Source organism: Haliotis asinina, chromosome 12 (genome assembly GCF_037392515.1).
Source record: "Haliotis asinina isolate JCU_RB_2024 chromosome 12, JCU_Hal_asi_v2, whole genome shotgun sequence".
Taxonomy (NCBI): Eukaryota; Metazoa; Mollusca; class Gastropoda; order Lepetellida; family Haliotidae; genus Haliotis; species Haliotis asinina.
This window is the reverse complement of record NC_090291.1, coordinates 48457923-48485889: the sequence shown is the minus strand read 5'-3', so window position 1 is coordinate 48485889 and position 27967 is coordinate 48457923. Positions and strand designations below refer to the sequence as shown.

The window sequence follows — 27967 nt, the reverse complement described above, 5'->3', positions numbered from 1 at the left end:
ACTTGGCAGTCATGAAACAGGATGCAGTTTACTTTAAGCTCTACTGCACTGGCTGTAGTTGATAATTAGGTATGCAACAATAACGCAGTGTTGGTAACATCCATGTCAGATATTGCTAGGACAGATGCAGCCATTGGCCTTTTTGTTCGAGTTAAGTGAAAATCTTCAGGGACGAGTTGGTATTTTCTAAAATCTCCCCATTTCATGGACACTGACAGTCCTAAATTATTCATAGTCTATTTTGATTTGACCAATGATGTCTGACCCTGATTATTACCAGGAAAGGATATAACTGTGACCAGATCAAAAAGCATTAATCTGGTAATCTCAACTCCTGATAGCGAGAAGCATGTCGACAGAAATTTCCATAAAATAAACACTGTGATAGCTGGCTATTGCATATGTAGAGGATACAAAATGACCCTCCATGTAACACCATTTTTATTAAACCATTTAAAGATTTTGTATCAAACGAGCGAAAGCGAGTTTCCTACGAAATTTTTAAAGAGTTTTAATAAAACTGTTTTTCACGGGAGCGGTTTAACATTCTGTTTATTCTCCAACATAAACTTTTAAAAACTGCAGTGAGATACCTATAGTGTGAGGACTCTCAGCTTTCCATGCGTCAAGCATAGTCTAGTACCACTGCGAGAGCAGCATTAGCATTGTGAGTCATAATGTGACATCAAAACTGTGAACCATCATGAAGTCATATGTCTAGCAGTATTACACTTGTTTATTATTGCAGTAGCTTCCAAGGGCGAGTAATAATACAACATATAAGTTGTGGTTTCAAAACCCTTTTTTGAATGTTGATGGAAAATCAGCACAACTTACTTTCTGTATTGTATGGTTTAAAGAAAATTTATGGCGCAATATTAACACATGTTCAAGGCAAACTTAGATACAACTCCTGGTACAAATGTAATATAGTGTGATAGAGCTTATGTTAAACCAATGATAACAATCTTTTCACAGAAACTTGAAAACAACACCTGCAACATGCTGAACATATGAACACCTTTGACTACCCATATGCCTACATCCAAAAGTTTAATGTTTCTAGTCCCTACCTTGTCACTTTCAAACACAATCCCGGTTTTTAATCAAGGGCAGGTAACATAACCTGCCTTCATAAAAATGAACATACAAACTGCACCTTGCATGTTTCTGCCCACGTCTGTGTAGCTAGTGTGTTTGCAGAAGATTACACAGACTACCTGCCTTTTGCTGCAGTTTAGACAACTTGCTGCAGACCTTTTTGACTCATAGTTGCAATGAAACAGACATTTTCAAACCTGAGAAAACTACATTCTTCTTCAAGAATCTGAAGATTATTTGTCAAAACATGACTAAGACATGAATTGCCCTGTCGTACACAGATCAATATATACTGCTAGTACTGACAATACAAGTTTCAGTTTTAATGAAATCTATTCTTCTAGATGGCATGCTTTTATCATTTTAGCTACAGGCATTCTTAGTTGCCATAGTAATAACACTTAAAAACACTGCATCTTTTTCTCTGACTTAATATGTTAAAGGAGTCATTATAATTAATGTCAAGGAATTTTTACATGTCAAAAATAGTAGGTAAACATTTTGATCTTTATTCTGAACTACTTGTGCATGATTATATAGTTATCAGAAGTGAGAGAAAGAACCTTGCTCAATAGGCAAAGCTTACACCACACTCATCTTGTTTGCTGTCAGGGTAACCATGGTAACTGGATTGGATTTTCACAATTTAGTAAACATCCACCTATGATGCAAATTGCAATCTGACATAATGGTATTGCCATGGTAATGGAATATACAAATCTCAAGCAAATACAATCAGAAATGTAGATGTTGTACTTGTAGATTTTGTTCTAATTATTATCATTTCATGACAAACAGTTTGCTCTTAATTTGTGATTGTAGTGTCCACGGACAGCCCACGGTGCCAGTGATGACATTCAGGCAGGTTGATGTTCGGTGGAATGTTTCCATGCTGACCATGCCAGTGGTATTTGTACTGTTTATATGAAACTGAAATGTTTGGTCAAAACAAAGCATACAAAATTCAGTGAATTGTTTAGGCAGACCATATGAGGATGTATGTTGCTTGGGGAAGTCCAGAGTTGGCAACAAGTGAATACCTGCAATAATGTATGAGTTCACAAAGATTTAATAGTAATGGTTAGTTGGTTGTTAAACGTCACAATCAGCAATATTCCAGCCATATGACGGCAGTCAATGTCATTCAAGACAAAAGACAAGACAATCGTTTATTGTATTGTAGGCCACTGGCCCTTATACAAGAAAGTTGCATACAGCGATATACGTCGGATATGCATTAGGACATGACTTATTGGAAGTGCTCGTTACGACGAATAAATGCATACTTAACATAGAGAGCTAGGTTACGAAGGGTGGATTCATTACTAGTTGTTAATATACTAGTAATGGCTATCAATGATGGTCTCGACAGATAATATTCTGGGATATACTTGTAATGTAAATCTTCATAAAACGGACAGTCAAGGGTAAAATGTACTTCATCTTCGACTGAAGAATTGCATAAAGGACAAATTCTTTCAGATTTTGGGATGGACAGTTTTCTGCCTCTATGTACCATTAAGTCCAACAAGCCTGTCCTGTATTTGGCAAATATCTATCGATTACAGTAATAAGTTAGTTTAGATAAATACAATTCAGGTTGTATTGGAGTTTTAAATGTGCTATACAATTCATAACAAGAGCTACTTTCTAGAGTCAAATGCCATTCTTGATAAAACATATTTAACTCTCGATCACGAAATTCTTTTAAAGTTAGCAAGTCTGATAACACGATCCTGTTACTCAATCCTGTTACTTGCCTCTTATGACATACATGGTTTAATGAAGGGCAACCTAACCCGGACTGTCACGGGTCCTTAATGATATTTGAACAATGAAGGATAACAAGTTAGAAGCAACAGCTTGGAAGATAGCATCTCACCGAGACTGTTTCCAAGACCCAAGACAAAATATCAACAGAATACATCTCGGGTGATCTGGCACATCCAGACTACCTCAGTCTGAAATATACATTGTGATGGTCTGTATTTGGACTATATATTGTGTACAAATTTCCAAATAATATATCTCTGGGACTCTGAGATTAGCCTATATTTTGCCTTATTTCTGGGATAGATATTTGTGAATGCGTTAGTAAGCCTTAAACTGGTGGTAGGTCGGGATATATCTCTATGGCAGTAACAACACCACAGTGAGGTAGGTATGTGATACGTGTGTAGTGAACCTACATCGGTGCCCTTCAGTATGAGATTGTTGTCTTGGTGCCAGCTATCACATATAAATCTACAAAAGTCAAAGCATCCACTTTGTCTCACATGGTCCTCTAGCAGGTAACTCATAGGGTCAGTTCTTGTGATCAGACAGGGAACATATTTACACCTTACTGTTCCTGAACAATTATTGACAGGTAGTAGGTTAAGCCTTGCGATAAAGGCTCGTTACATTGAAGACCTGGGTTTGATTCCCCACAATGCATGAAGCCCATTTTCAGTGTCCACCGCCATGATATTGCTGGAATATTGCTAAAAGTCACATAAAACCATTCTCATTAACTCATACTAACTCTTATCGTTGGCCTTGTTCAGGTCTACAGACAGGTTCAGAATTATGCTCAACATCAGAAAATGTTTCAAAGGCTATTCAAGGCCCACTTCTTCTGGCATGGTTTAAGTCTAGAATAATTTCTGAGTACCCTGCCATCTAAACCATGGCTTCAGTGCATATCAGTTGGTCACAATGTCTGCCTGGCCTGGAAAGCCTGCATGGTAAGAAGTAAATGTTTCTAATGCACATTATTTTCAAAAGTGACGAGGACGGTAGGACCTTTTTTTCAAATTTTTTATAGTGACGAGGAGGAACACATTTTCATTGTTCTCTCTCAGAAATATAGCTTGATAAGTTCAGCATGTGTTAATGAATACTGTTGTAGATTCAGCCACACTCGTTCTTACAGACACTCATTCTTATAGTGAAAAAATGGATGATCAGGATGGGGCCAAATCAAAATTATGTTTTTAAAACAGCAATAAAAATTTGTTTTGCTGACAAATGAAAGTGATGCAGTGATGAAGGAAAAACAGCCTAATGTGTCACCTTAACCATTCTCAGTGTTATTACTGTTAATGCTTTCACAGTATCAATGCTAATGTGAATTGGAAGATTGCAATTTCTGACCTGCATGGTAGTGCCTAATTTTGTTGTGAAATTCCATCACTGAATAATGCCCTTAATATCAATGGTATTTCACAGACTGTTGTATTTCTGCAGGAAAATCATTGCGAAATTTGAAACGGAGCAGTACTATATCACTGTGTACCATGTGTCCACACAGAAACATACCTGTGATGTCCAAGATGTATTGAAGCATATATCCTGGCTGGTTAAACTGCCCCTACCCTGACTACCAGCCAGCAATGCATCACATACCACAGCTGGTATTTCAGGTAGGACGGCAATTACAGCAACTATGGTACCTGTAAAGTTGCACTGATTGCCACGGAAAGGAAAGGACAGGCAGCACTATATCCTGTGGAGCTGGAATGTGACTGATACGAACACAACAAAGTATAGCCACTAGTAAGGCAGTCTAGAGCAGGGTTACAAGTCTCACAGTCCTGTCAGTGTCATGCCCACAAGATCAGATGTCAAGGTCTTGACCTCGGCCATCATGGTTGAGTGGCCATGGCTACACCATGTACACTATGTCAACTCTGTGAGGTTGTGTGTCATGCTGTGACAGAGATGGGCGTCAAAATGTGACTAACTGCATGAAATGAGGAAACGCTCTCATGAAAACAATTGTCTCTCAAAGTGAAGACATTAAGTCTGTACTTGTGATATTTCATCAGATATTTGACACATGGCTGAAATGCAGTATAATGAGAGACTCCAGAGAGAGTTAATATATTTCTTCATACTCAAACAGGGCATGCAACCATGTTAAACCAATATGAATCGTTAAAAAAATACCGGCACATAAAAAAGTAATAGACCTTAGTTATACCTTTCAACTCAGACTCATGAAAAATGACTGCATAAAGTGAAGTTCCAAACCAAAATTCTAAGAGCAGAGAATTATTTTGACTGTCACTTAAACATGTGAATTTCCACATGAACAGAGTGGACCTTTTCCAATATAATTCAAATACCAGATCTATGAAACAGTATGAAAATGAGAGTTGGTTATAGCATATGTTACTTAATCATTTTAATTTTGTATATTACAATATATAAACAAAATATCTGTCTCAGCAAGATCATACACCAACTATCCATGAACCTATGACACTGATACACCTCTCACCATGCTAATAGTATGGCTTGCCACAAAGCATCAAAGACTACTGGTAATAAGTACGACCAACCTTCTGATAACATATTAGCTGAATCAGCATTCTTCCTACCAGCATCCCTGACATTCACTGTATATACCAAAGCAACTGGCAAAATGTCTATCAAAACAGCGGCCGGGGTCTGTGTAAAGTGCATGCCTTGTTGCCACAAGTTTTGAGTTTATCATGGTTATAGTGCAACCTTACTCCCTTTACAACTTGTACTACTTACAATATTACTACTGTGACTTGCACAGCAATTTATTAATATATTGTATAACAACTTGTGGAATATATTGCACATGTTCATTTAGTCATCTGCCATTCTGGAAGTTGCTATGGTTACCAATCAAGCTAAAAGCACATTATATGCAGGAAGCTCTTCGCAGTAATTTTGTTTTCGGAAAGAAACCTATTGCCTCATGCTGAATTTTAGCATTCCAATTTGACTTGTCATATCAATAAACTTTGCCAACAAAACAAAAATATGCATGATTTTGAGAAACATAATATACCTGTCTTTTCAAAACTGACTGTAATGCATTCGTCAGCATTTCAAATTGTGGTATATCACTGGAGTATTATCACATGCAGTATTTAGAGGAGGTATAATCTAAGACTATAAACATAACACTATGTTTAGAGGAGGTATATAAAACTTTACAACTGGTATGTATATTTGCAAACTTACTCCCTATCTATATGAACACTTGTATCAAACGATACAATGTATACTATCATCTTCCTCAACAAACATTTCAAACTACAAAGTTTCCAGTAAGTTTGACCTGTATGTGATGGTTGCAAGGAAGGAGAGCAGATGCCACGTTACAGTAATATAAAAATCAATGTCAACAGCTTCTATCTTAAACTAGGAGATGTTGAGAGATAAATGGGAATTTCTGCTATTCCATTCGGTTAGACATTCAAGTCTTATTCTCTCTTAGTCCTGCTATAAATAGTAGACAAATAAAAAATGAAACAAAAAGTTGCATGGCTAGGCCATCATATTAGTTTTATCTTAGTAAAACATGAAATGGGATTTTTTTAGATCAATTTTGGAATTTCAAGCGACATTCACTGCAGACTTGGTGCCAAATATTGGCCTCAGAGCAGCTTTAGACATATTCCTGACGTCAGGCAGTCATGTTTTCTGTTAAACTAAGCATGCATGTGATGATGAGGGAAAACAGATCTTCAGCAGTTAATGCAATTCTGTATCTTGTTTTGTGGCTAGCACCTCAAGAGTTCCTTTTAACACCAGGATATGGAACAACAACAGCTGTGGGTCTGGATAGACAAACAGGGATGTGGATAACAGATGGTTATCAGCCTACCCGTGTATCCTACATTTGATATTTAGACTATTATACCAATCCAAGGATACAGATGTTGTGCATGATAGGCTTTCATTATTGGACCCCTGAAGATCTGGGTAAGAAATGATCTTCAGTAACTCATGCTTATTGCAGAGGCTCTTGTGGGATTGGGTGGCCCAGACATATCATTACAATATTGCTCAGTGCAGTATAAAACCAACCTAACTCACTCATTCATTGTAATGCTTCAAATTGCATCATACCATGTCAGAATCACATACTGACCAATCACAGACTTCATCTCGATGATGCTAGTTGAATGTCCTGCCAATCTAATACATTTCATGTTTTACAGAAAATGCTGACAGCCCATTCTCTTCCCACAGTGGTTACTTGTCATATCTTCCTACATAACCTCTGTTCTAATACGACCTTTTCATGGTGCGAGTGTTCAAGCCTCGTGACTGGAGGCAATCAGATTTATTTGTGCAATCAGCGACCTTGTTTCTAAAGGGATCGTTTGCAAGATCTTGGTAATTTCCGGATGCATCATGAAAACTAGAACCACTTCCCGAGCGTGATACTAAAATATTTCTTCTAGACAGAACTCAGTCATGTCATATTTGTTTCTCCACATTGCTTGCATTTGTCAAGTTGAATCTAGGTCGATGTAACATGTGTTCTGATTGGACAGAAAAAAAGGGAGATAAATCTGCTGCCATTTTTTGCCGCTAGGGGATTTTATGAGAACCGCGAAATATAGCTGTATTGGAACAGAGGTTCGTAGGAAGATATGACAAGTAACCTCTGTGGGAAGAGAATGCTAAAAGCCATGAAATAGAAAAAGGCAAAAGGAGTGATATATTTTGCTTTAGTAACAGACTGATATGTCATCTCTAGAATCAAAATTCATGTATACATACAGTGTTCCCAGAAATTATTGAGAAAATCTTTGTTTTTTTTCTAATGATGCTAAGATTGGAAAAGGGGCTTTCACTATGCACTAAGCATACTAAATAAGGGAGACAACTCTTGAAGGCTTAGAAGGCAGCTCATTACGTCAAGAGTTATCTCCCTTGTCTGAGCAGACAGCTTCCTGTGTTGACATGGCAGAATTTACAGCAAGATAGAAAAGAAAGCTCCTTCTAGATGATTTTGAAAGGGGTGAGGCTGATGCTAAAGTGTTAGCTTGTAGACATGGTATTCCTCTGTCTACAGTATACAGAACTTTGAAGAATATTGAAACAGGAACCGGGATAGAGCACAAAGCAGGGGCAGGTCAGCCTAGGAAATTCAGTGTTGTGGATCGCCGAAGACTTGGGCAGATTGTGAGTAGGGGCAAATTGAAAAGTGTTGAGAACATCAGAAATGAAATGATTAGCAGAGGAAGTCCTCAGGTATGCAATGAAACAGTTAGGCAGGAATTACAGAGACTTAATTGGGTGAAAAAACGTGGAATTCCCTCGCCGTTGATGAAAGATGCACAAAAGGAAAAACGTTTAAACTGGTGTCGGGCTCATGAAAATCAAGATTGGGATAATGTTTTCCTTTTCGGATGAAGGTTCTGTTTGGCTTTTCCCTAACTGTGTGAAAATTTGGACCAAAGATACTGTCAAACCTATCTACCAGCCACCAAAACATAGCCCGAAGTTTCACATGTGGGGTGGCATATCGGCTCGCGGAGTGACGCAATTGTGTGTTTTCACGGGAAACTTGACAAAAGAAAAATACGTTGACATTCTAAATGGTCACCTTCTTCCGACAGCACAAACATTGTATGAAGATGATTGGATTTTCCAGCATGATAATGACCCAAAACACACTGCGCTACACAAAACAGTGGTTGTCGGGCGAAAATGTTCAAGTTTTAGACTGGCCCAGTTACAGCCCAGACCTAAACCCAATTGAGAATGTGTGGGGAGTCATGAAGGACAGAATAAACCAAAAGGGACTGAGAAATATTGAAGATATGAAGGCCGAGGTGGTCCAATATTGGGATACCCTATCACACGATTACCTACAAACTTTGATGGGTAGTGTGCCTAGGCGTAATCAGGCATGCATTGCTGAGCGAGGAGGTCTAACAAAGTACTAAAACAAGACTGAGACTGTAAAAGGATGATGTTTTAACATGTTTATGTAAGTAAAATGCCAGAAGTTAATAAACGTAATGAGTTACATGACGCAACATGATTTTCAATAATTTCTGGGAATACTATATCTGCATCTGATATAGCTTGGTACAGGTGTATGTAGTTCATAACTAAAAGAGAAGAGGTACTTTTGTATTAAAGGTAAGGTTGAAAAACTTTTCACAAAACAATAAATACACAAAATCCAAATTTTGAAGAAAATGTATGAATAGAAAGTTGGGATTCATTGAGAAATCCCTGGTTTCCGTAAAGAAAATCTATTTGATTCAAGAGTCAGTTCCAAATCAAACTCTCTAAGTTGAATGTAACTCATGAACCTTGACCTGGTGACTCATGTTCCTACAGGTCAAGCAATCCTACAGGTCAAGCAATCCTACAGGTCAAGCAATCCTACAGGTCAAATGATCCATCAATGATAGGCTAATATCCATTAGCACAAACATGGGGTCATGGTGCCCTGATGGTAACTGTATAGGTACCGGGGTATCCATGTTTTCCAGAATCACAAAATCACAGACTTAATGATAGAATCCAGACACACAAGGGAATATGACAAAGTTGGTTCTAATTAAATATTACATGCTCTTAACATAAATGCAACATAAAAATTATGATTGAACACTTGTAAAAAGGTCCAAATTTTGACACTATGAAAATATTAACCCAAGATCTGAAATACCCACACTGACTATTTGCATCGACGGTTCTTTTTACGCTACAGTGACGTGATTGTTCATGCAGGATGGTGACCCATTTAGGATGTTCCGCTAACAGATCAATATTTGTACTCCAGATGATGGAGGCTACAGCCGTTGCTCAAGCATACAAACCTTCACAGTTCTGTCATGAAAGTCTGGCCCGAGCAAGGCTCATTACAAGTCTTTCAGTTACACAAAGGATTTGTTCAGACACCTGTTAAACATCTTATATAACAATGCAGGCATGGCAAAAGAAAAACGATATTAACTAAGACGTTTTAAGAATGGTAACAGCTGTTCTATTTCAGTGTGTCTTTGGACATGTATTAAACTAGTTGTCTTAACATGTTGAATAACAAGAAAAACTTGTTGTTTGAACTGACATACGCAAACCTTTCACTGTGCCTTGGGAAGATTTCTTCCCACTGTTTGGCTGCCGTCAATATTCCTCATGCAAACTATAGCCATGTCCAATTTATGATTTCATACTCACAAATCACTTACTTTTCATCATCTAACAAACATCACAGATTTTAAAAACATTTTTACAGCAAACATGAGACTTGAAATGTAATTAACATTGATATGATTCAATCAAAAGTCCCATTTTAAAATAAAAAACAATCCTGTTTCTCGTTCAACGAAATGACCTTCAAAAGGGTAACTGTCCTCACTTACCGTACAGATATTAATGATATATCCTGGGCAGACGATAAGTCACCAGTCCATGACACTGAGTAATACTCGCTGTAAAATCCCTTACACTACAAGAGTGTATGGCTCAAGCCATGGTGACAGTGAGTCAAGTTATTTATAGTTCACACCCTGGATTCAAAATACCATTTGAACACACCAAGTGGCCCAACAACCTGGCCCCTACAGATGAAAATGCTGTCAATAAGCCAACTGCTGCATGATTTGTACGTGCTGGAGCTCTTATCTCAATATACACCCACAAGCACATTTAAAACCTTGCAGTGTTAGGCTGTCAACCAAGTCTACATTGCAGCGTGTTACCCTGCTGCTTATTGTCCGCCCAGTCATAACAAAACATGATTATTCACTTAAAGCATGGACCACGGCACCAGCTGATTTTCATACAACTTTGAATAGGTTCTGGTAGTCTGTTTCACAGTCCCTGAAAAGCATTATTATCTCGTGTTACTAGCCCTTTCTGCGATGCTAATGTCGGAAATGAACCAGGTCTATATTCCTCCCTTTGACTAAAATCCCAAATTGATTACAATATGTCGGGTTGAACCACACTGCATGTTATCTCTGTTAATCTGCGGAAGGAAAAAGTGGCAAACGGAAGGAGCACTTTCTCCTTCCTTCTCACTGGCTACCTTTTCAATTTAAAAGGAATTATTTATCTCTATTAACATTATACTTATGTAACCATTGTGAACCACTTTCATGCTAGCCTATTGATCAATTTAATGACAGAAAATGGTATACTGAGTGAGTGAGTTATAATTTATTGTCACATTGGCAATATTTCAGCCATATCATGATGAGAATAATGAATTACAAAAATACATATTAATTACTGACACATTGTAAAAACCTGTCAACGAAGGACAGTAAAACTAACTAGAATATTATCACTGAGAAGAATGTAAAACTAGTGATTAGATCCAGTTTAACTATAGGGGACAATACAATACAAAAATGGGCTATAAATGACCAACAACAGAAGGCAGGGACGAATATGGTATATTCATAATACTCATCTGTTATATATTCGACTGCAGACAATCGATGTAGCTGCCTCATTACATGATATAGGAAAATTAAGTGTCTCCCAGGATAGGGCAAAGGTATTGGTACCTGGTTCATTTTAAGAGCATAAGTGGTGAGATAGGAAACATTTATATTTTCAACATTTTGGCAACATCCCAGTGATGTTTGGAAATTTAAAAAAAATGAAGCATACGTCATTGAATGTATCAATTAACTTCAGTTAACAATTGCAGAAAGTAACAAAACCCATGGCCTTTCCCAGTAGTTTCAAATCAGTAAATGACATAATTATGAACAATTGAACTATATTACCAACAGAGAAAGTTCAGTACATGTTGTCACTCGTTATTGACACAATACAGAATCTCTGGATGTAGACTTAACACATCTTATATGGACAGAAACCAAAGTCACGCTTTAGGCATTAAACAATATATTAATAATTACTAAACAATTAGATATAAGAACAACACATTTCCTACAATTAGGAATGACATTTTAATGTAGGTTCTATCGATCAAGCAAGTGTTGACAACAGTGCTAGACCATGCACTGAAACACTGATCATTATTGCAAAGAAGTTGTTCATCCATAACATTTATCCCTACTTTGTGCCCCAACATGTAAAAGCCTCTCAAAGAATAACAGGTGTTACCAGCAGGCTTTAGTCATCTGTAGCCATCTAAAGAATCACATAAATGGTTGTAAGAGAGGTAAAGAGTGTCTTATAACCATCCACAATATTTCAAGTCAGAAATCAGAATCACACTTTGATGATAAGCAAGTATTGGAAATTTTCCCGGAAAGTCATAGTATACAGAAAGCGATGCTTCGTGTGAAATTCACACAGCTGTTTCAGCAAAATAATCAATACTGTTACAAGTAAGCCTTCAGTTATGATTGTGATCATGTGGCAAAGTTGCTCTCAGATATTGATCAGTCAGGAAAATTGCTGAACTTACTAACTTAATGAAATCAATTTTACCTTCAAATGATTTTTTTTTAAATATACAAATATCAGATAACAATTATCATGTGACATTATTTGCCACTGCTTAAAACACTATTGACTTAGAGTGGATGAATAAGGTAGTGTAGCAGAAAGTGAAGACAAGACCCGTAGGCAAGTGAAACGTGCTGTCTATAATTTGTAGCTAACGATCAAGTCATGGCCAAAGAATAAGGTATAAAAATTATGTCTCACATAATTATTCAGCATGACTTACCTTAATCAACATCCGCCAAAAATATGTTCAATTAACTTTCACTTCAATGCCCGAGAATAGCCGGAAACTTTAACTCCTAATATCGCAATCCTATTCAATGTCAACACGACAACGACGTAGTACTAGGGTGAACGGTCTGGGTTAGTACGATACGATGTCTCGATAGCTCCGGTGAAGTCTACGTATGTCAGCGTAGCAACCTATCGCCTTGCATGTAGCTCAAAGCGTTTACATTGCGTTTGCTATTTACACACACGAAACCGTACAAAACCGACTGATAACCTCATAAATGACGAGAATTCTGACTAAATCGGGGTATCACTATAACATTATTCCGAGTTTTGGTAAGTAATATACAGGGTCAGAATGGGCTGACAGTTGCATCTCGGCAGTGCAGAATAATGTCATGGTCAAGGAGCACACGATACAGAGGTATTAGAAACTCCCATTGACAGACGATAGTGCGCGGGACAAACTCGTTTGACTGGGAGGGAAGCGTCAGTGAGGCAGCAAGTGCTCCTTACAATCCAGTTATGGAGGTTGAAGTTTCCAATAAAACTCGATGCAAATACGTGATCAGTTAACAATTACGAAATGCTAGGTCAACATGTTAATTTATCAGTGTTGAGTATGAATGCAAGAAGTACCTGTAAGTTAGAAATCGAATGAAGATGACTTACCAAACAGCGAAAGAATTTCTAATTTCTCCAACGGAAGTACAAGCCACTTCCGGACAAGTGGGCGGAGTCAAGAGCAGACAACTTTGTAATGTTTGAATACATTGCTAGCCGCTGCAAAAGACAAAAAACAACATTTTTTTCCCAGCGTTTTGGCGAATTAAAACGCCTCTGTTGATTCGCCATCATTTCCTAATAACAAGATAACACAAATAACACCAAGGAAAAACAATGTAAATTTTATTCTGATACCTAGCACACATCATGGTGGAAATCGATACCTCAGAGCTTCATGTGTATACAAATATCTGTACATATATCACAATACACATGTAGACGTCCCCGAACGCTTTGTGGATTCACTGAGCACCAATAATGAGAACCAGTTTATTAGTGCATTTCAAACGCCGATGAACACATCATGTACATGACAATCAAACACCATCTGTTACTTCATTCATAATTTTGTCAAACTTATGAAACGTAGAGGACAATTACGCCGAGGAGTTGGAATATCAAGCTCCGTCCAATTCATACAAACCAAAATAATACTGATCTCATTGTAGAATCCTATTTAAAAAATTGATTTGAAAAAGTCGCAAAAAGGTGACAAGGTTAATTTAGTTGATTCTTAAAAACATGTATACATGTATGTATCGAAAGTAACATATCCAGCGACGCTTTAAATGAATCTTCTTCAGGGGTAATGATTACATTGAACACTGTCTGCAATGCTGAAAGCAATACAAAATAGAAACTACCAGACATCATTGATACAGAATCATTGAGAAAGTCTAGTTTGCATAATCCCTCCAATGTATATAGGGCGATATAATTCTTTAGATGAATGGGATATGTAATAATTTCATAAACCTCCAATCTATTTCATACATGATTGATGGTGACTACAAACAGAGGAACATGAACATTTGGGGATCCCTAACAAAATAGTGAATGGAACAATTTTCAAATGCAAACGTTGTTTTGCCTGACACTTCCATTGTTTACAATGCTTGAAAATGATAATTGTGGAAAGAAAAGACCACGAAATTCCATAATGATTCATGCCTGTTGTTACACTGCCATTCAGCAATAATGCAAGGACACATGTGCGTGTGTATGTACTGGTGAAACAGTGGTAAAGTCAAGACTGACTGTTCCGTTTATCCAGTGTATTATATTTCCACTGTATTATGATCCACTGGGTAATCCAGACAACCATCATTGTGAAACATGTAGTAATAATTCACAAGACATGTAAGACAACATGGGGCGGTGGGGTAGCCTCGTGGTTAAGACGTTCGCTCGTCACATCCCGGGTTCAGTTCCCCATATGATCACAACGTGTGCAACTTAGTTTTGGTGTCCCCACCGCGATATTGCTAAACTATTTCTCCCTCACCTTCAGACTTTACTTCTGGCAACATAAATGCCAGCTAGCTGTGTATTATATTAAAACATTTTCTCTGTGTTCCAACCAACCATTAAAGGCGTACAATCCTTACTTTAAAAATGACCAAACCGAAATGCATGATAAAATGATCACTAACCAGACACCCAATGCCAATAAAAGGGTACCGTTCCATGATCTAGTAAATGAAAGTATTTTCACCGTTTTGTGTCCATTTTATGCAGCAATGCCTTTTTGGGCAGTGCATGTTTCAAAGTACATTTCCAGTGCCACAGAAGGCGTATAAGCAGTCGGGATATCTGTGACAAAAATGTCTCAAAGAACTTGGGTAACGGATTTGCACAAATGCTATCAATAACGAATGGGTTCCCGGAGTTTGAAACATTGTTTTGGGGCACATTGTCTGACACAACCCGTTGGCATTTTTCTGCTACTTCTGTGAAATATTCTAATGAGAGCAATGTAAAATGAATCTTAAAAACATGATATCAAGTAAAAATACGGATCATGGACATGATGGAATTGTGAACTTGGCATCTCGTCCCAACATGAAGTTTCAGTACTGTTCGAAGTTCTTCTCGGCGCTGTAATCTGGGGCTGTGCTTGAGGACTGTGGGCCGGTCACTCCCCCGGTCCCTGAGCGCTCCTCCCTCCATGCTTTGAAGGCGAAGTAAGCCATGGCTACATGCAAACCCATTGCCACAAACCCGAACACCTTCAGGTAAAAACAGAAAATAAAGTTACTATTTCATTGTGAGTGAAGGCTGTTTTAATCAATGGCGCAGTTAAAGGACAACCTTTCAAAAAAATCGGGCATGCGCATGGTGAAATGGCTGCTTCAACAACCTGGGTTCATACACGTGAAACCGGAAATGAGAAGGATTAGTTAACGCATCTTGTTTCATGTATATGTTACAGATTTGATTGTGAAGTCATTTCATGAAATAACTAATCATTTCAGTCACTTCGTGAAATCACTATATGGGTCAGCAATTTCGAGTCATTTTGTGTGAAAACAATCAACATACTTCAGTCATTTCACGAAACTTCATTTAATCTATATATGGTCGACAGGGATTATGAGGTGTGGCTGCTCTGGACACAGCCAACATACAGCTTCACGTGTTTAAAGTCAAACTGAAGTGCTATAGTCGCCACAAAAGTTTCAAGTACGTGATGTCGAAATTGTGATCCACTTTTGTAAATGAAGTTATTCAGTGAAATTTCATGGAATGACTGAAGTATATTGATTGTATATGAAGCGAAATGGTTGACGTTCTGCGTCATTTCACTTGATGACTGAAAGTTTTAGTCCTTTCACGAAAAGACTGATTTCACAATCTGACTGTAATATACTGAACATATAGAAGGCCTGTAACATGTCTATTTCATAACGCTTTCGAAAGCAATACAATAGGTTTTGAGAGATTGTACCAAAGTTTAAATTATTCCGCTTTTCCAAATGCAGTCGTACAAACTAAGAAGCTCCTGTTCGAATGTATATGTACAGTTTTGCTATGAAGACTAAGGTAAGTTCCAGAACGGACCTGACCTCACAACGCAACATATCAACACACATATGTAAACAACAACAGCCTATGGGTTAAGTTTCGCAAATCCATGTTACCCCTATATACAACATAAGTTCCACCTTGGCTATACTACAGACAAGTTGATATTGGAAAAAAAATTAAAAGCTGTAAAATTCAAGATTCCTAAAATTTTCAAGAGGTAATGTCAACTCTTTATGGGGCCCCCGTCTTTTAAAAAACACGAGTAAATCATACAACACGCACGGCTAAGAGACACTGATGAGCGCCATCTGAAACATTTCTGAACAATTGGTCAGTACACAATGGCTGCCTCGATTATACGTTGAGTGAATGAGTGTTCACAAACAGAGTAACGACGATAACTGACATGAATTTACATCAAAATGAGTTTTAAAAATATTGCTAAATATCATCGGTGAACACATGCCATCGCATCTAGGTTGTGTAGATTTATGATTATGTTCATGATGCTGATCACTGGATTGTCTGTTGCAGACTCGATTATTTACAGACTGCAGTCATATAGTGGGAATATTGTAAAGTGCGGCGTGAAACTAAACTCACTCACATTCTCTGTGGGCATTACAACCAGACCAAACGTCACGCTGTCAGCAGTAGTGAGTGAAGCGCAGATAAAATACATTCACGCAGTTTCATAAAAAGAGTGACCATTATAAAGAAATATTATTAGCTAACTGTGCATTATATAATGACTGGAAGTTCTCTGCCTCTCTTACAAATACTTGATATTTTTCATTTCACCTGATGAAGGAGCAAGACTTAGTTATGAAACGTCGTGTATAGAATCCACAAAACGTGTCACATATGCAGAATTAATGATTTACAATCCATTTAAAAGTAAAAGTTAATTTAGGACATATAAGCACTGTTTGAACATTTTAACAAAGTGTTCTTCATTATTCAGTAATTCAATATTATCATCGGAAAGACTCAGGTAGCCTGCTAGAGAATAATTACTGTCGATAGGGATTGAGAACCATAAACTATAATACTGCAGGAGTTACCTCCCATTAACAATACACCGTCACAAGCGACTGGTTGTTTGACTCGCTGATTCATGTACAGTACGTCTCACAGTCCCATAACCACATTATCTTTCCTCCGAGAAGCCCTTTCTGCAATGTCAAAGTTTTAAATGAAGCAATTCTAGACTTCCTCAAAGATCGCCCCTCTCACTAAGGCTCCTTTTCAATTTGAAGTAATTCTTCTTTTCTGTCAACATTAAAAATATAAACAGGCTAAACCTGCTCATTTCCAGTAGACACTATTAGTTGAATCCCTCTTGTCCTCATCAAATTTTCAGTAGTGGTTGACAACCTGTCTTTCATAAAGTTTGGTCGCAGTTCTTAACAACATTCCACCTGCATGACTGGCCTGTCGAAATCGAGACCAGATATATGAATGAGATAGTTTATTTTTACGCTGCACTCACCAATATTTCAACTATAAGGCGGTCAGTACATAATCGAGTCTGGACCAGACAATCCAGTGATCAACATCATGAGCATCGACCTGTGCAACCGGGAACCGATGACATGTGTCAACCAAGTCAGCGAGCCTGACCCCCACGATCCCATCAGTCGCCTCTTACGACAAGCATAGTCGGACCCCCGAACCTTCACATGTCACCAGATAAATGTCTTTTAATGGCATTTAAAAGTGATATACGTAAAGGGTGGTCAATCCTAGGATAACTTCTTTGCGAGGCATCTCCTCAAACTTGTATATATGCTCCTGTTTCCTTATTCTTTGCTTGATGGCGGTGTTCGAAACAACATCGTAACATCACTCTCACAGCAGTCAAGAAGTTATCCATATATTGTTATCCGTCCTCAGTTCATGGATGTCAGCTTGTATAATATGAGGGAACACAAGGTTTGCTTCTTTGATCCTACTCTTTCAGGTGTAGGGGTGAGAATATATTCCAAAACATTGTTATCCCTCATATTACAAAACATTTATCCTAAGATGAATAAAATTCTGGTACTTAAATGTTCAACTGGCAACTGGCAAGATAAAATGATGATGATTCGCAGTCTTATTTTCGCTTAACATGATTTGCTTTTTTGTTTAAAGCGAAATTCATCGGTACGTTTTCACTGCAAACAGACTATAGCCAAGATGTTTCTGGTTCACGTTTTGGGCGGGTAGCCAAGTGGTTAAAGCGTCCACTCGTGACGCCGAAAACCTGGGTTCGCCTCACCGCAGGTGTACAATGTGTGAAGTCCATTTCTGGTGTCCCCTTTCATTATATGGATGGACTATTGCTAAAAGAGGCGTAGAACTAACTAACTCACCCACTCACGTGATCAACTTTTATATCACACAACTGAAGTGGTTGCTAGGAAGCTATTCAGTCAGAGAATCTCAGGTGACGAATATGCTTTATACCGCCTATACGTTCTCAGAATCCAATATAATCCAGCTTTGGCAGGTATAATCAAATATCATTCTGTTAAAGTAGACACTTGCCATATCAGAAGAATTGTATTTGTAAATCATGTAAAGAAACGACTATCCTTATCGAAAGTGGAGTCCGTAGCATGGTAAGTGAACGCTAAGACACCATGGACACAGGACATAACATAAGTTAAACCTATTACCGAATTTCCTCGATTAAACACTAGGCATATAGTTTCTTCGGGCGCTCTTTAGTAGATGTTTAATTTCAAAAGTTATAACAAGAAGCGTAATGGAGTGTGTATAAACCCAGTGTGTAATGGAGGAAATACGGTACAAAGGGCGTGAAGTGTTACCGCCGCTGCAGCGTTCCCTGCTTGACTACAGGCTTGTACTGCCACCACGATGGACGCAACGAAGTAAAAGAAGGACCATAAACCCGACCATATGAGATCCTGAAAACAAATAATATGCTTACATTAATATACAGGACAAGAGAATTTTGTCCACCGAAACCAAATTATGATAGCTTCATGGCAAGGTGTTATGAAATAGTACCTCAGGTGTGCGGTTCCGGGATGATCTCAGTGTTAGGCCCGTCCTTATCTTATGGCCCAGCTGGGTGGCTTGGTGGTTAAAGCATTTGTTCGTTACGCATATGACCTGGGTTTGAACCCGTACATAGATACGAGGCGTGAAGGATGTTTTGGGTGTACCGCGTTATTATCTCGTATTATCTCAAGTCAATGTAATTGTATTAATACGTAACTTACCCATATCTTCCAGGGAACAAACTTGAATATGATTTTTTCGTAGAGAACCAGCATAAATATGATGTAGTTGATGAGGCCAGTGAGAAAATCTGACATGGAGACGAAGCCGTAGAAGCTGTAGGCGGAACCGTACAGGTAATCGCAGTAGACGCTGGCACGCCCGGCAGACATGCAGATGAATCCGATCAGGGAAATGATCTGGTAACATAAGCCATAGTGAAACGCCTTTGTTAATTTTTAGCATGTTCATTTTCAAAGTCACTATTGTAACCTTCATTCCATATACACCAGCTAGTGAAAGACAGTCAGTTCGCAAGCCTGCGTTCTCTAATAACTTCCTCTCCCTCTCTCCCTCTCTCCATCTCTCGCACGCAAACGCTAGTTATGCGAGTGTGTTTACATGTCCAATCTTACAGCTGACATCAGATGATAATGACGTACATGTATATGCCCTATTTGTAGTCGCCTGCCGTCGTTATATCAGCAGTAAGGATGCCATGCCAGCTCTATCTTGCACTAAGTCATATTAATGTATATGCACTATTCGATGTCGCCTACCGTTATATCAGCAGTAAGGATGAAATGCCAGGTCTTATGAATATATATGCACTATTTGAAGCTCCCTACCGTTGTTGCAGCTGTGAGGATGGCACTCCAAGTCGTGCAGTAGGTGATATCAATGTATATGCACTATTTGAAGTTCCCTACCGTTGTAACGGCTGTTAGGATGCCATGCCTGCTCTTGCAGTAGGTGATATCAATGTATATGCCCCACTTTAAGTCGAACGTCTCCCGTCCATCAGTGCCTGTATTTGTATTTTCTGGTTCGTTGCTTGCCATATTGGATATCTACAAATAAAGAGTGAGTGATTGAGTAAGTTTAGTTTTACGCCACAGCAATATTCCAGCTATGTGGCGGCGGTCTGTAAATAATCCAGTTTGGACCAGACAATCCAGTGATCAACAGCATGAACGTCGATCTGCGCAATTGGGAAACGATGACATGTGTCAACCAAGTCAGCAAGCCTGACCACCACGATCCCTTAGTCACCTCTTACGACAAGCATGGTCGCCTTTTATGGCAAACATGGTTTGCTAAAGGCCTATTCTACCCCAGGACCTTCACGGGTCCTACTAAAAAAGTCATTGTTGCCAATATTTATAATAACTCTGAAACACATACAAGCATTAACAACTTTGTAGAATCATTGTGAGTTAGTGAGTGAATCGTGTTTGGTGTCATTTTCAGCACGATTTTAGTTATGTTGTAAACAATAGTCTGAACCAGGCAATGCCAAAAACCGATAGAGAGTGAGTGAGTGAGAGAGTTTGCTATTTTACGCCGCTTTGTACTAGATTCCAGCAGTAACACGACTGGGAACACCAGAAATGGGCTTCACACATTGTACCCATGTAGGGAATCAAACCCGGGTCTTCGGCGTGATTAGCGAACGCTTTAACCCCCAGATTACTTCACCAGCCCCAGACACCGAAAGCATTAGAAACGATCTTTCCTCTGTCAGAATACCGGAAATATGGTATTAATAATACAAGGTACAACTCTTGCCATTACCTGCATTACCGGCGACGATTTGCTGTAATATTGCTAAAGGCGATGTAACATTAAATTCACTCATTCAGCGACGATCGATGGTTTTACCTTTACACGCAAACCAAGCAGTTTGGGTTTTTCTTTCACTATAAACGTTATGCCATTAAAGCATTCCTGTCACACGTCATAAATATACAAACTGACACAATATTTGCTGTTCAGCCGCCCTAATTTTATTCATTGCGTCGTCGACCAAGCGTGACCATTATTTTGCGTGTCTACTTTGCATACGATATACATGACAAACATACAGTGTCTACACGTTAACTCCAGCTTTCTAAACCCAACACCCCGTCACCGTATACAAGCATGTGTCTATGCGTATGAGTGACGTGTCCCACTAATAGGTGACTTGTACACAATCAACAGTCTAGTTAGTTGTTTCAACGTCCTTTCAATCAACACATACACTTGTCCGCCAGACAAGCGACACCGTTCCCGGAAGTTTGAAATTAATGTTTCGCTATGACGGTTATAACACGGGCTATTATGAAAAAACGCTATCGCGTCTGCTTGTGATGTGCTCATCTGACCTGAAAACAAACAGCTCAAAACTGTTCACAAAAAGTCTCGTTACACAGAAACAAATCCCAGCCTTAACCATCTCGGACAAAGCTAAACACATGAACCATACCTAGATTACAGTATTTATCGAGTATCACAGGGAAAGGCAACAGTATTATAACGAGGATAGTGGGTAAAGAAAACCATTGATAGACTATTACACATACCAGTTGATACTGTCGGTAAGTACTTGGTAACAAGTGAATATTGGACTTAAGTTTACATATAGGCACTGAGTGATGCAGCTGGGTGACGGCTTGCTTACCTTCTGCTCAGATCCGCCCCTGTGTGGGTTCTGATGACACGTGACTCAAAGGAACGCCGGTAGGGGGAGGTGTGTGTGGTTATCACTATCTGTGAAACGGGAGCTGGCTTGTACCTGGAGCATCATACACACGAGACATGACAGAGCTGCTCTTGATAGAACACAACGTGTCTGTCGATTTATTCATGTGTAAACTACTTGAAACTAATTCTATAAACTACGCACAGTTGCATCTTTTGTCAAGTCATGTGGCATGTTATCAGATATGGTACAAAACATGCCATTTTCAATAGAATGTCTGCGAGTGAATATTGTTTTAAGGCATAGTTAATAAGGATGTTTGTTGACATTTCTGAGACATCGACTAATGTGACAAAACCGGGTGACAGTATCGCCAACAAACATGCAACTCACTGGGTCATGATGACCTACAACCAAACTGACATTGTGTTTGTTTCCGACAATTGTTATATTGCTAACATTTCATTTCCTGTTGGATAAGGTTACAAACGTCTGTTCTGGAACGTTGCATTCACAACATAAAAGAAGTTGTGATCTATAATTTTGACAGAACTGTACTACACAACTTCTAAAATTAAAATGATTATTAAACTCGACTCGACAACATATTCCAGCTGTATAAAGACGGGTTCTGCCATTTTCTTTTTCGATATGATGTTATAGCAAGTTGTAGCTGAAAATCCTTAATACGGTAATCGGATTGGTACCACAGACGTTAGGTCTAGAGGAAATTGCACATTAATTTGTTTTGTTTGCTGTCTAACTCCACACTCAGCAATATTCCGGATATATGGTGGCGGTCTGTAAATAATCGAGTCTGGACCAGACAATCTAGTGATCAACATCATCCTACCCACAATCTACACAACTGGGATATGATGCCATGTGTCAACCAAGTCAGCGAGCCTGGCAACCCAAGAGGCGGATACAGCTTTATGAGAAAGGGTACGTGCACACTAACGAGAAAAGGATAGGGTGGGTGGCGGGTGGGGTGTGCGTGTGCACTCTTCATTTCCGTTTCCGCTCGGGTTGGTCATAAAACACAATTTGAGGAGAAAGGTGGTGGTGAGGGTGTTGTTTTGCGTTAATGGACAATTCTTATCAATGGCCAATTCTGACCCGAATGTACAGAGTGAACATGGTTGTAACAATATGCAGCGGCACCTCGAGGGTGCTTTGGGAGGATACCTCTCTTGAGCCTTTCAAACTGTACCCACGTGATAAAGAAGCCGGACATCCTGTTGGATGAGCGAACGCTTTGACAAACAGACTGCGACACTGCCTCGTCGGGAATTTGAAATTAAATTACATACGATAATAAAGACTCCGCCGTGATATTGCTGGGATATTGCTAACTGCGGGGTAAAACCCTTATTGTCTCTGAGTTGGCTTCAGAAATAAACTCAAAGAAATTCCACAAATATTTACTGTCACTCCACTCTTAATGATGCTCAATTACTGCTACATAATGTTTCTGTGTGGTGAAACTATGCTGAAGAGTATAAATTCCGTCCAGTATATATCGAAAACTTACAAAATACAGATCAATCAACCCCAGTAAACCATTAATCATATACAGTAGGACTTATTTTATCACCAAATAAATAAAAACAGTTTGTCAAATTATACAAGAGATTTCACCTGATTATATTGCATGATACTTTCCTAAAATGCGTGAATCATTTACATGAAGAAGTTGTTACTCGCAACAGTTGTACAGAACTGAATATTGTGTATTTGTTACACATTTCAAGTTAAAAAAATAAGTTGCCTTTTAATGTCAGCGTGAACTTTTATCTACAAGCATTTTCCTTTTCATGACACATCTTCATCTCTTGTTAAAAGTCGTATAGTATATTTACTTATCAGAGGATGACACTTGTGAGGAATTCTGATGTGGCTGTTAGGGAAGTGACGTATTGTTTATGCTAGAAAATAACGAACTGGAGTCACCGATTCAAATGGAATATTACCGCTTAGGTCTCTTAATGCCTACAGGGAATAATAGTATGTTGTTTTAGGTGAGCAGCAGTGATACGCTTCCCTGCAATCAAGTGGTCACTATGAAAACTTCCTAGACATTATCTGATCATATCGGCACAAGTAGTGCCTTATGTATCCTTTTTGCTTGTTTTCAATACAATTTGTCTATCTATCTCAACAGGAACTATATATGTAAAAGCAATGTAATTACATCTGTTTAGCATGTAATAAAATTTGTAATGAGTAAGTTTGAGAAGGGAACACTTTGAAATAGAATAGGACTTCTGCTTAGTTTGGTTCAAATCATGGAGAATCCAAAGAAGGTAGAGTACTTCGTCAAAGAAAGGTGGGCAGCAAGTTCTGTTAGGTGGCTACAGGCACAGGCTGAATAACCGGCGTCGGACATGTGTGTACTGGAAGTGTGTTCAAGATGGTTGTCTGGGCAAAAATACCACAGTTGGACAGTTTGTCCGTAACCAGTCGCCACATAATCATCCTCCAGAAGACCAGGTTGCCTTGAAGATTACATGCACACTTCATCAGAGAGTCCAGGCCGAGACAACTCCCATCCAGATGATCTATAACGAAGAATTAGCTCAGCTTGGTCTTCAAGAGGCTGCTGCCATTCCCTCCTTTCACACCATGAAGAGTGGCCTATACAAGCGGAGAAGGAAGACCATGCCTCCACTATCCAAGACTCTTGCTGACGTCAATCTTCCAGACATCTTCAAGCAGACAGTAGATGCAGAGCCATTTCCATGTGATGATGATGTCGAAGAAGACAGAATTCTGTGTTTCGCAACAAGTAATCGGCTCAGGCTTCTCAACGTTGTGGGCACACTTTACATGGATGGAACCTTTCACTCCTGCCCTGCACTCTGTATGTTATCCATGGCCTCACTGACACTAAGATGACTCAGTGTTTTGTTTATTGTCAAACCGACAACGCCGCACGTATGAACGTCTGTTCAGACCCTTGAGTGAGGAGGTACAGCAAACCACTGGACATCCACTTCAGCCAACTAGTATCCACGCAGACTTTGAAATATCCGCCATCAGAGCAGCAGAAGCAGTACGTGTTCCCAAATAGTGCTGTCAGAGGTTGGTGTTCACAAGTTCTGTAGGGGAAGGTGCAGGAACTTAAGTTCACTGATGTCTACCTCCAGGATCCTGAGGTGTATACATGGATTAGACGTGCCGCAGCTCTACCCTTTCTGCCTGTGAGGCAGGTTCAGGACCTGGGTAGAGATCATGTAAGATGCTCCCGAGATTCCACAGAAGGTCCAGTGCACGCCTACATCATCAACACCTGGGTTGACGACCATGCCTTCTACAGAGTCGGAATCTGGAACCAGCATGACAACCTAGGACCTGATATCACCATGCACTCTACATTGCATTATTTGCAAACACAGATACACTGTGACGGTTTGGATATGAATGTGCATTTATTAATTTACCACTCTGCTAACCTATATAAACAGTCTATTTCATTTTGCTTTTACTATTGATTTTGATCTTGTGATGCAGTAAACACTCACTCTAAAACTATGGCATAAAGATTTCATGGCACAAGTTATATCGCTCACAGATATGTTTAGAAGACGTCATAGGAATACGTATGTTTACAAACTAAGGATGAACGTTCACAAGGCAAGGCATAAAAATTGACGGAAGAACAATCATGTAAATCCATATACATCTTTTAGGAAACTGTCGTCCTATATTCAGTTTCCAGGAACTTTACCGTGTCAGAGGCAGGAACCCGTGTATTCAAAATCTGTACATGAATATTGAATTTAAAATGTACATTCTTGTGAAGAACGGAGACTTCTGATCAGGAAGCTTTAACCTCAAAATGTTTCACTAACGATTTTATAGCTTTTACATTTGGTTTTTAGCAAACTTTAGGAAAACCTACGCCAACGTTTCAATAACGTTTCTAAAACGTTGGTGTGTAGGAGTTTGGATTTTTGTTTCTTGATAACGTTTCTATAACGTTTCAAAATAACGTTTAAAAAGCCGTTTCAAGAACATTATCAAAATGTTTTCAGGAACCAGTTTCAAGGAAACAACTAGAAACGTTTTGTTTTAGCTGGGTAAAACATGAAGTACTTCAAAACGGCATGACGACACCAATGGAGAGGCGTCAATGGCCTTGGTCGCATTTCGATATGCAAACCATTGACTTTTCTATACCTCTACCACATCTGAACATTATAACAACCCAAAAGGTAGTCACCTAGAAAAAACTTAATTGTAAATATTCCCCAATACCACTGGTTGTCTAAATACATTTCAGCAAATATATCTTCTTCATCATGTGTCTTCAAGCTGTAGCTAGCATGGATTTACAGATGACTAATCTGCTGATACATGTAAATCGATCTCTTTTTACACGAAGGTATGCTGAACTCCCGCTAAGTTTAATAACCCTAACATAACAAACATGCTAAACCGTCAAGAACAAGTCAAATTTCTACTGTACCTTAGTGTACTCCAAGATGAGTTCACGGACACATGAGGCCTCACCCAACCTGGCTGTTACTCCAAACCTTAGGCTCGTTATATATTATATCACACAAGCAAATCCAGCCAAGCAGTCGCCCTACAACACGGGCAACCCCTGAGCCTATATCTCAGTTATACCTGCAGCTTGATTAACCGCTCTATAAGTAATCCCTGTGTAAGACAATCAAGCCCTAGCGACAGTCATGTGTGCCGTGACGTTACACTATGGGCGAGTAACACAATGACTGTCATATAGGTTCCGTGTTAGTGTGCATTGCTCAATGTACGTATTCTTCTCACGACCAGGGTCAATTATGAAAGTTAAAACCTGTAATACGATACTGCAGAGTTGCGATATGCTTGTCATGTACACCCTGGCATTGCCGTCACATCTGGGCCAGCCGCATGTTTACCGTATTGCATCTATTAAATATCGGTCTTGTCAGCGCATTTATCTGCGTTTGTTTTCAGAGATCATTTAGAAAACTTACAGCGTCCGTCTTACCTTTTACACCAAACTGGATCTGCTGCGACGGATGATAGATGCTGGTTGTTGTCAAGATGAGGTTCTGTTTGTTTTGTTAGTTATTATTCAGTGTCTCTTTAGGGAGGAACAGAGTAAATGACTAAGCTTCACACAGCTATCCATTAGATGCAGGGATTTAACACACAAGGAAAAACGTAAATGCAGGCGACAATACATGATATGGCCTAACTTTGAGCGCTTATGTCCAGTGTCAGTACACGCACGTGTTAAACCCATGCATGTATAGTACGACAAGTCTAGACAGTGGGACTACGTAGCATTGCCCCAAGGCTGTACTAAGTGCTGAGCCCATGAATGTGAGCCCATGAATTCTGTCCTCGAAAGAGGCACGTCTTGATAAGTAGACCACTGGAGTTGCTCCAAGGCTGTGCTGAGTGTTAAGCCCATGCATGTGTTGTAATTCAATGTCTTTAGAAGAACCGTTCAGATAAGCAGACCACTGCCCTTGCCCCAAGGCTGTACTGAGTACTAACCTCATGCATTCTATCCTTAAAAGAGGCACGTATGGGTACGTGGACCACGAGGCCTTGCTCCAAGACTGTATTGAGTGGTGAGCCCACGCATGTATAGTAATTCTATCCTTTAGAGAGGCACGTCTGATTAGGTGGACCACAAACCATGCTTCAAGGCCGTACTGAGTGGTGAGCCCATGCATGTGTAACAATTCTGACCTCCAAAGAGGTACGGGTGGATAAAGAGACCAATAGCCCTTCTCCACGGCTGTACTGTTTGGTGAGCCCATGCATGTATGGTACGTCTATCCCTTAAAGAGGGTCTAGATAAGCGGACAGCTACTAGTACAGGATCCCACTGTGTTATTCCTATATACACTTTTTTTTTATAAATGATCAATAAAACTATGTAACCATCATCATTTAGAGACTTGTACAAGTTTACACACGCACCATTATCGATGAAACAAACAAACATTTGTTGTTTATGTCCACCGTCATAACACGCACAAGCCATGTTCCAAGGCTGCACTGAGTGCTAAACCCATCCATATATAGTAATTCTGTTCTTTAAAGTGGCACGTCTAGATAAGTGGTTCACTAGCCTTGTTTCAAGGCCCTACTGTGTGCTAAGTCCATGCATGC

At 39.2% G+C, this 27967-nt stretch overlaps 2 protein-coding genes across 3 annotated transcripts in view; both read right to left on the bottom strand.

The window, feature by feature from the left end:
* The window catches only part of LOC137259010 (plasmolipin-like), a 46149-nt gene extending 32864 nt beyond the window's left edge, over positions 1-13285 (bottom strand). The window contains exon 1 of the mRNA XM_067796712.1: positions 13213-13285. The gene's annotated coding sequence lies outside the window, so the exon portion shown is untranslated. The remainder of the gene's footprint in view (positions 1-13212) is intronic.
* A 147-nt stretch (positions 13286-13432) lies between these two features.
* On the bottom strand, positions 13433-26693 carry LOC137259009 (CKLF-like MARVEL transmembrane domain-containing protein 7). 2 transcript variants are annotated; one of them, XM_067796710.1, is made up of 6 exons: positions 26301-26693; positions 21809-21922; positions 20076-20216; positions 19368-19565; positions 18951-19049; positions 13433-15335 (listed from the first exon to the last, which is right to left on the bottom strand). In XM_067796710.1, exons 3-6 carry the CDS (start codon positions 20205-20207, stop codon positions 15177-15179), a joined length of 588 nt encoding a protein of 195 aa, XP_067652811.1. In that variant the 5' UTR covers positions 20208-20216; positions 21809-21922; positions 26301-26693; the 3' UTR covers positions 13433-15176. The 2 variants fall into 2 exon arrangements, with proteins under 2 accessions (XP_067652811.1, XP_067652812.1); XM_067796711.1 differs by lacking the exon at positions 26301-26693 and having other exon boundaries at positions 21711-21831.
* Between the last annotated feature and the right edge of the window lie 1274 nt (positions 26694-27967).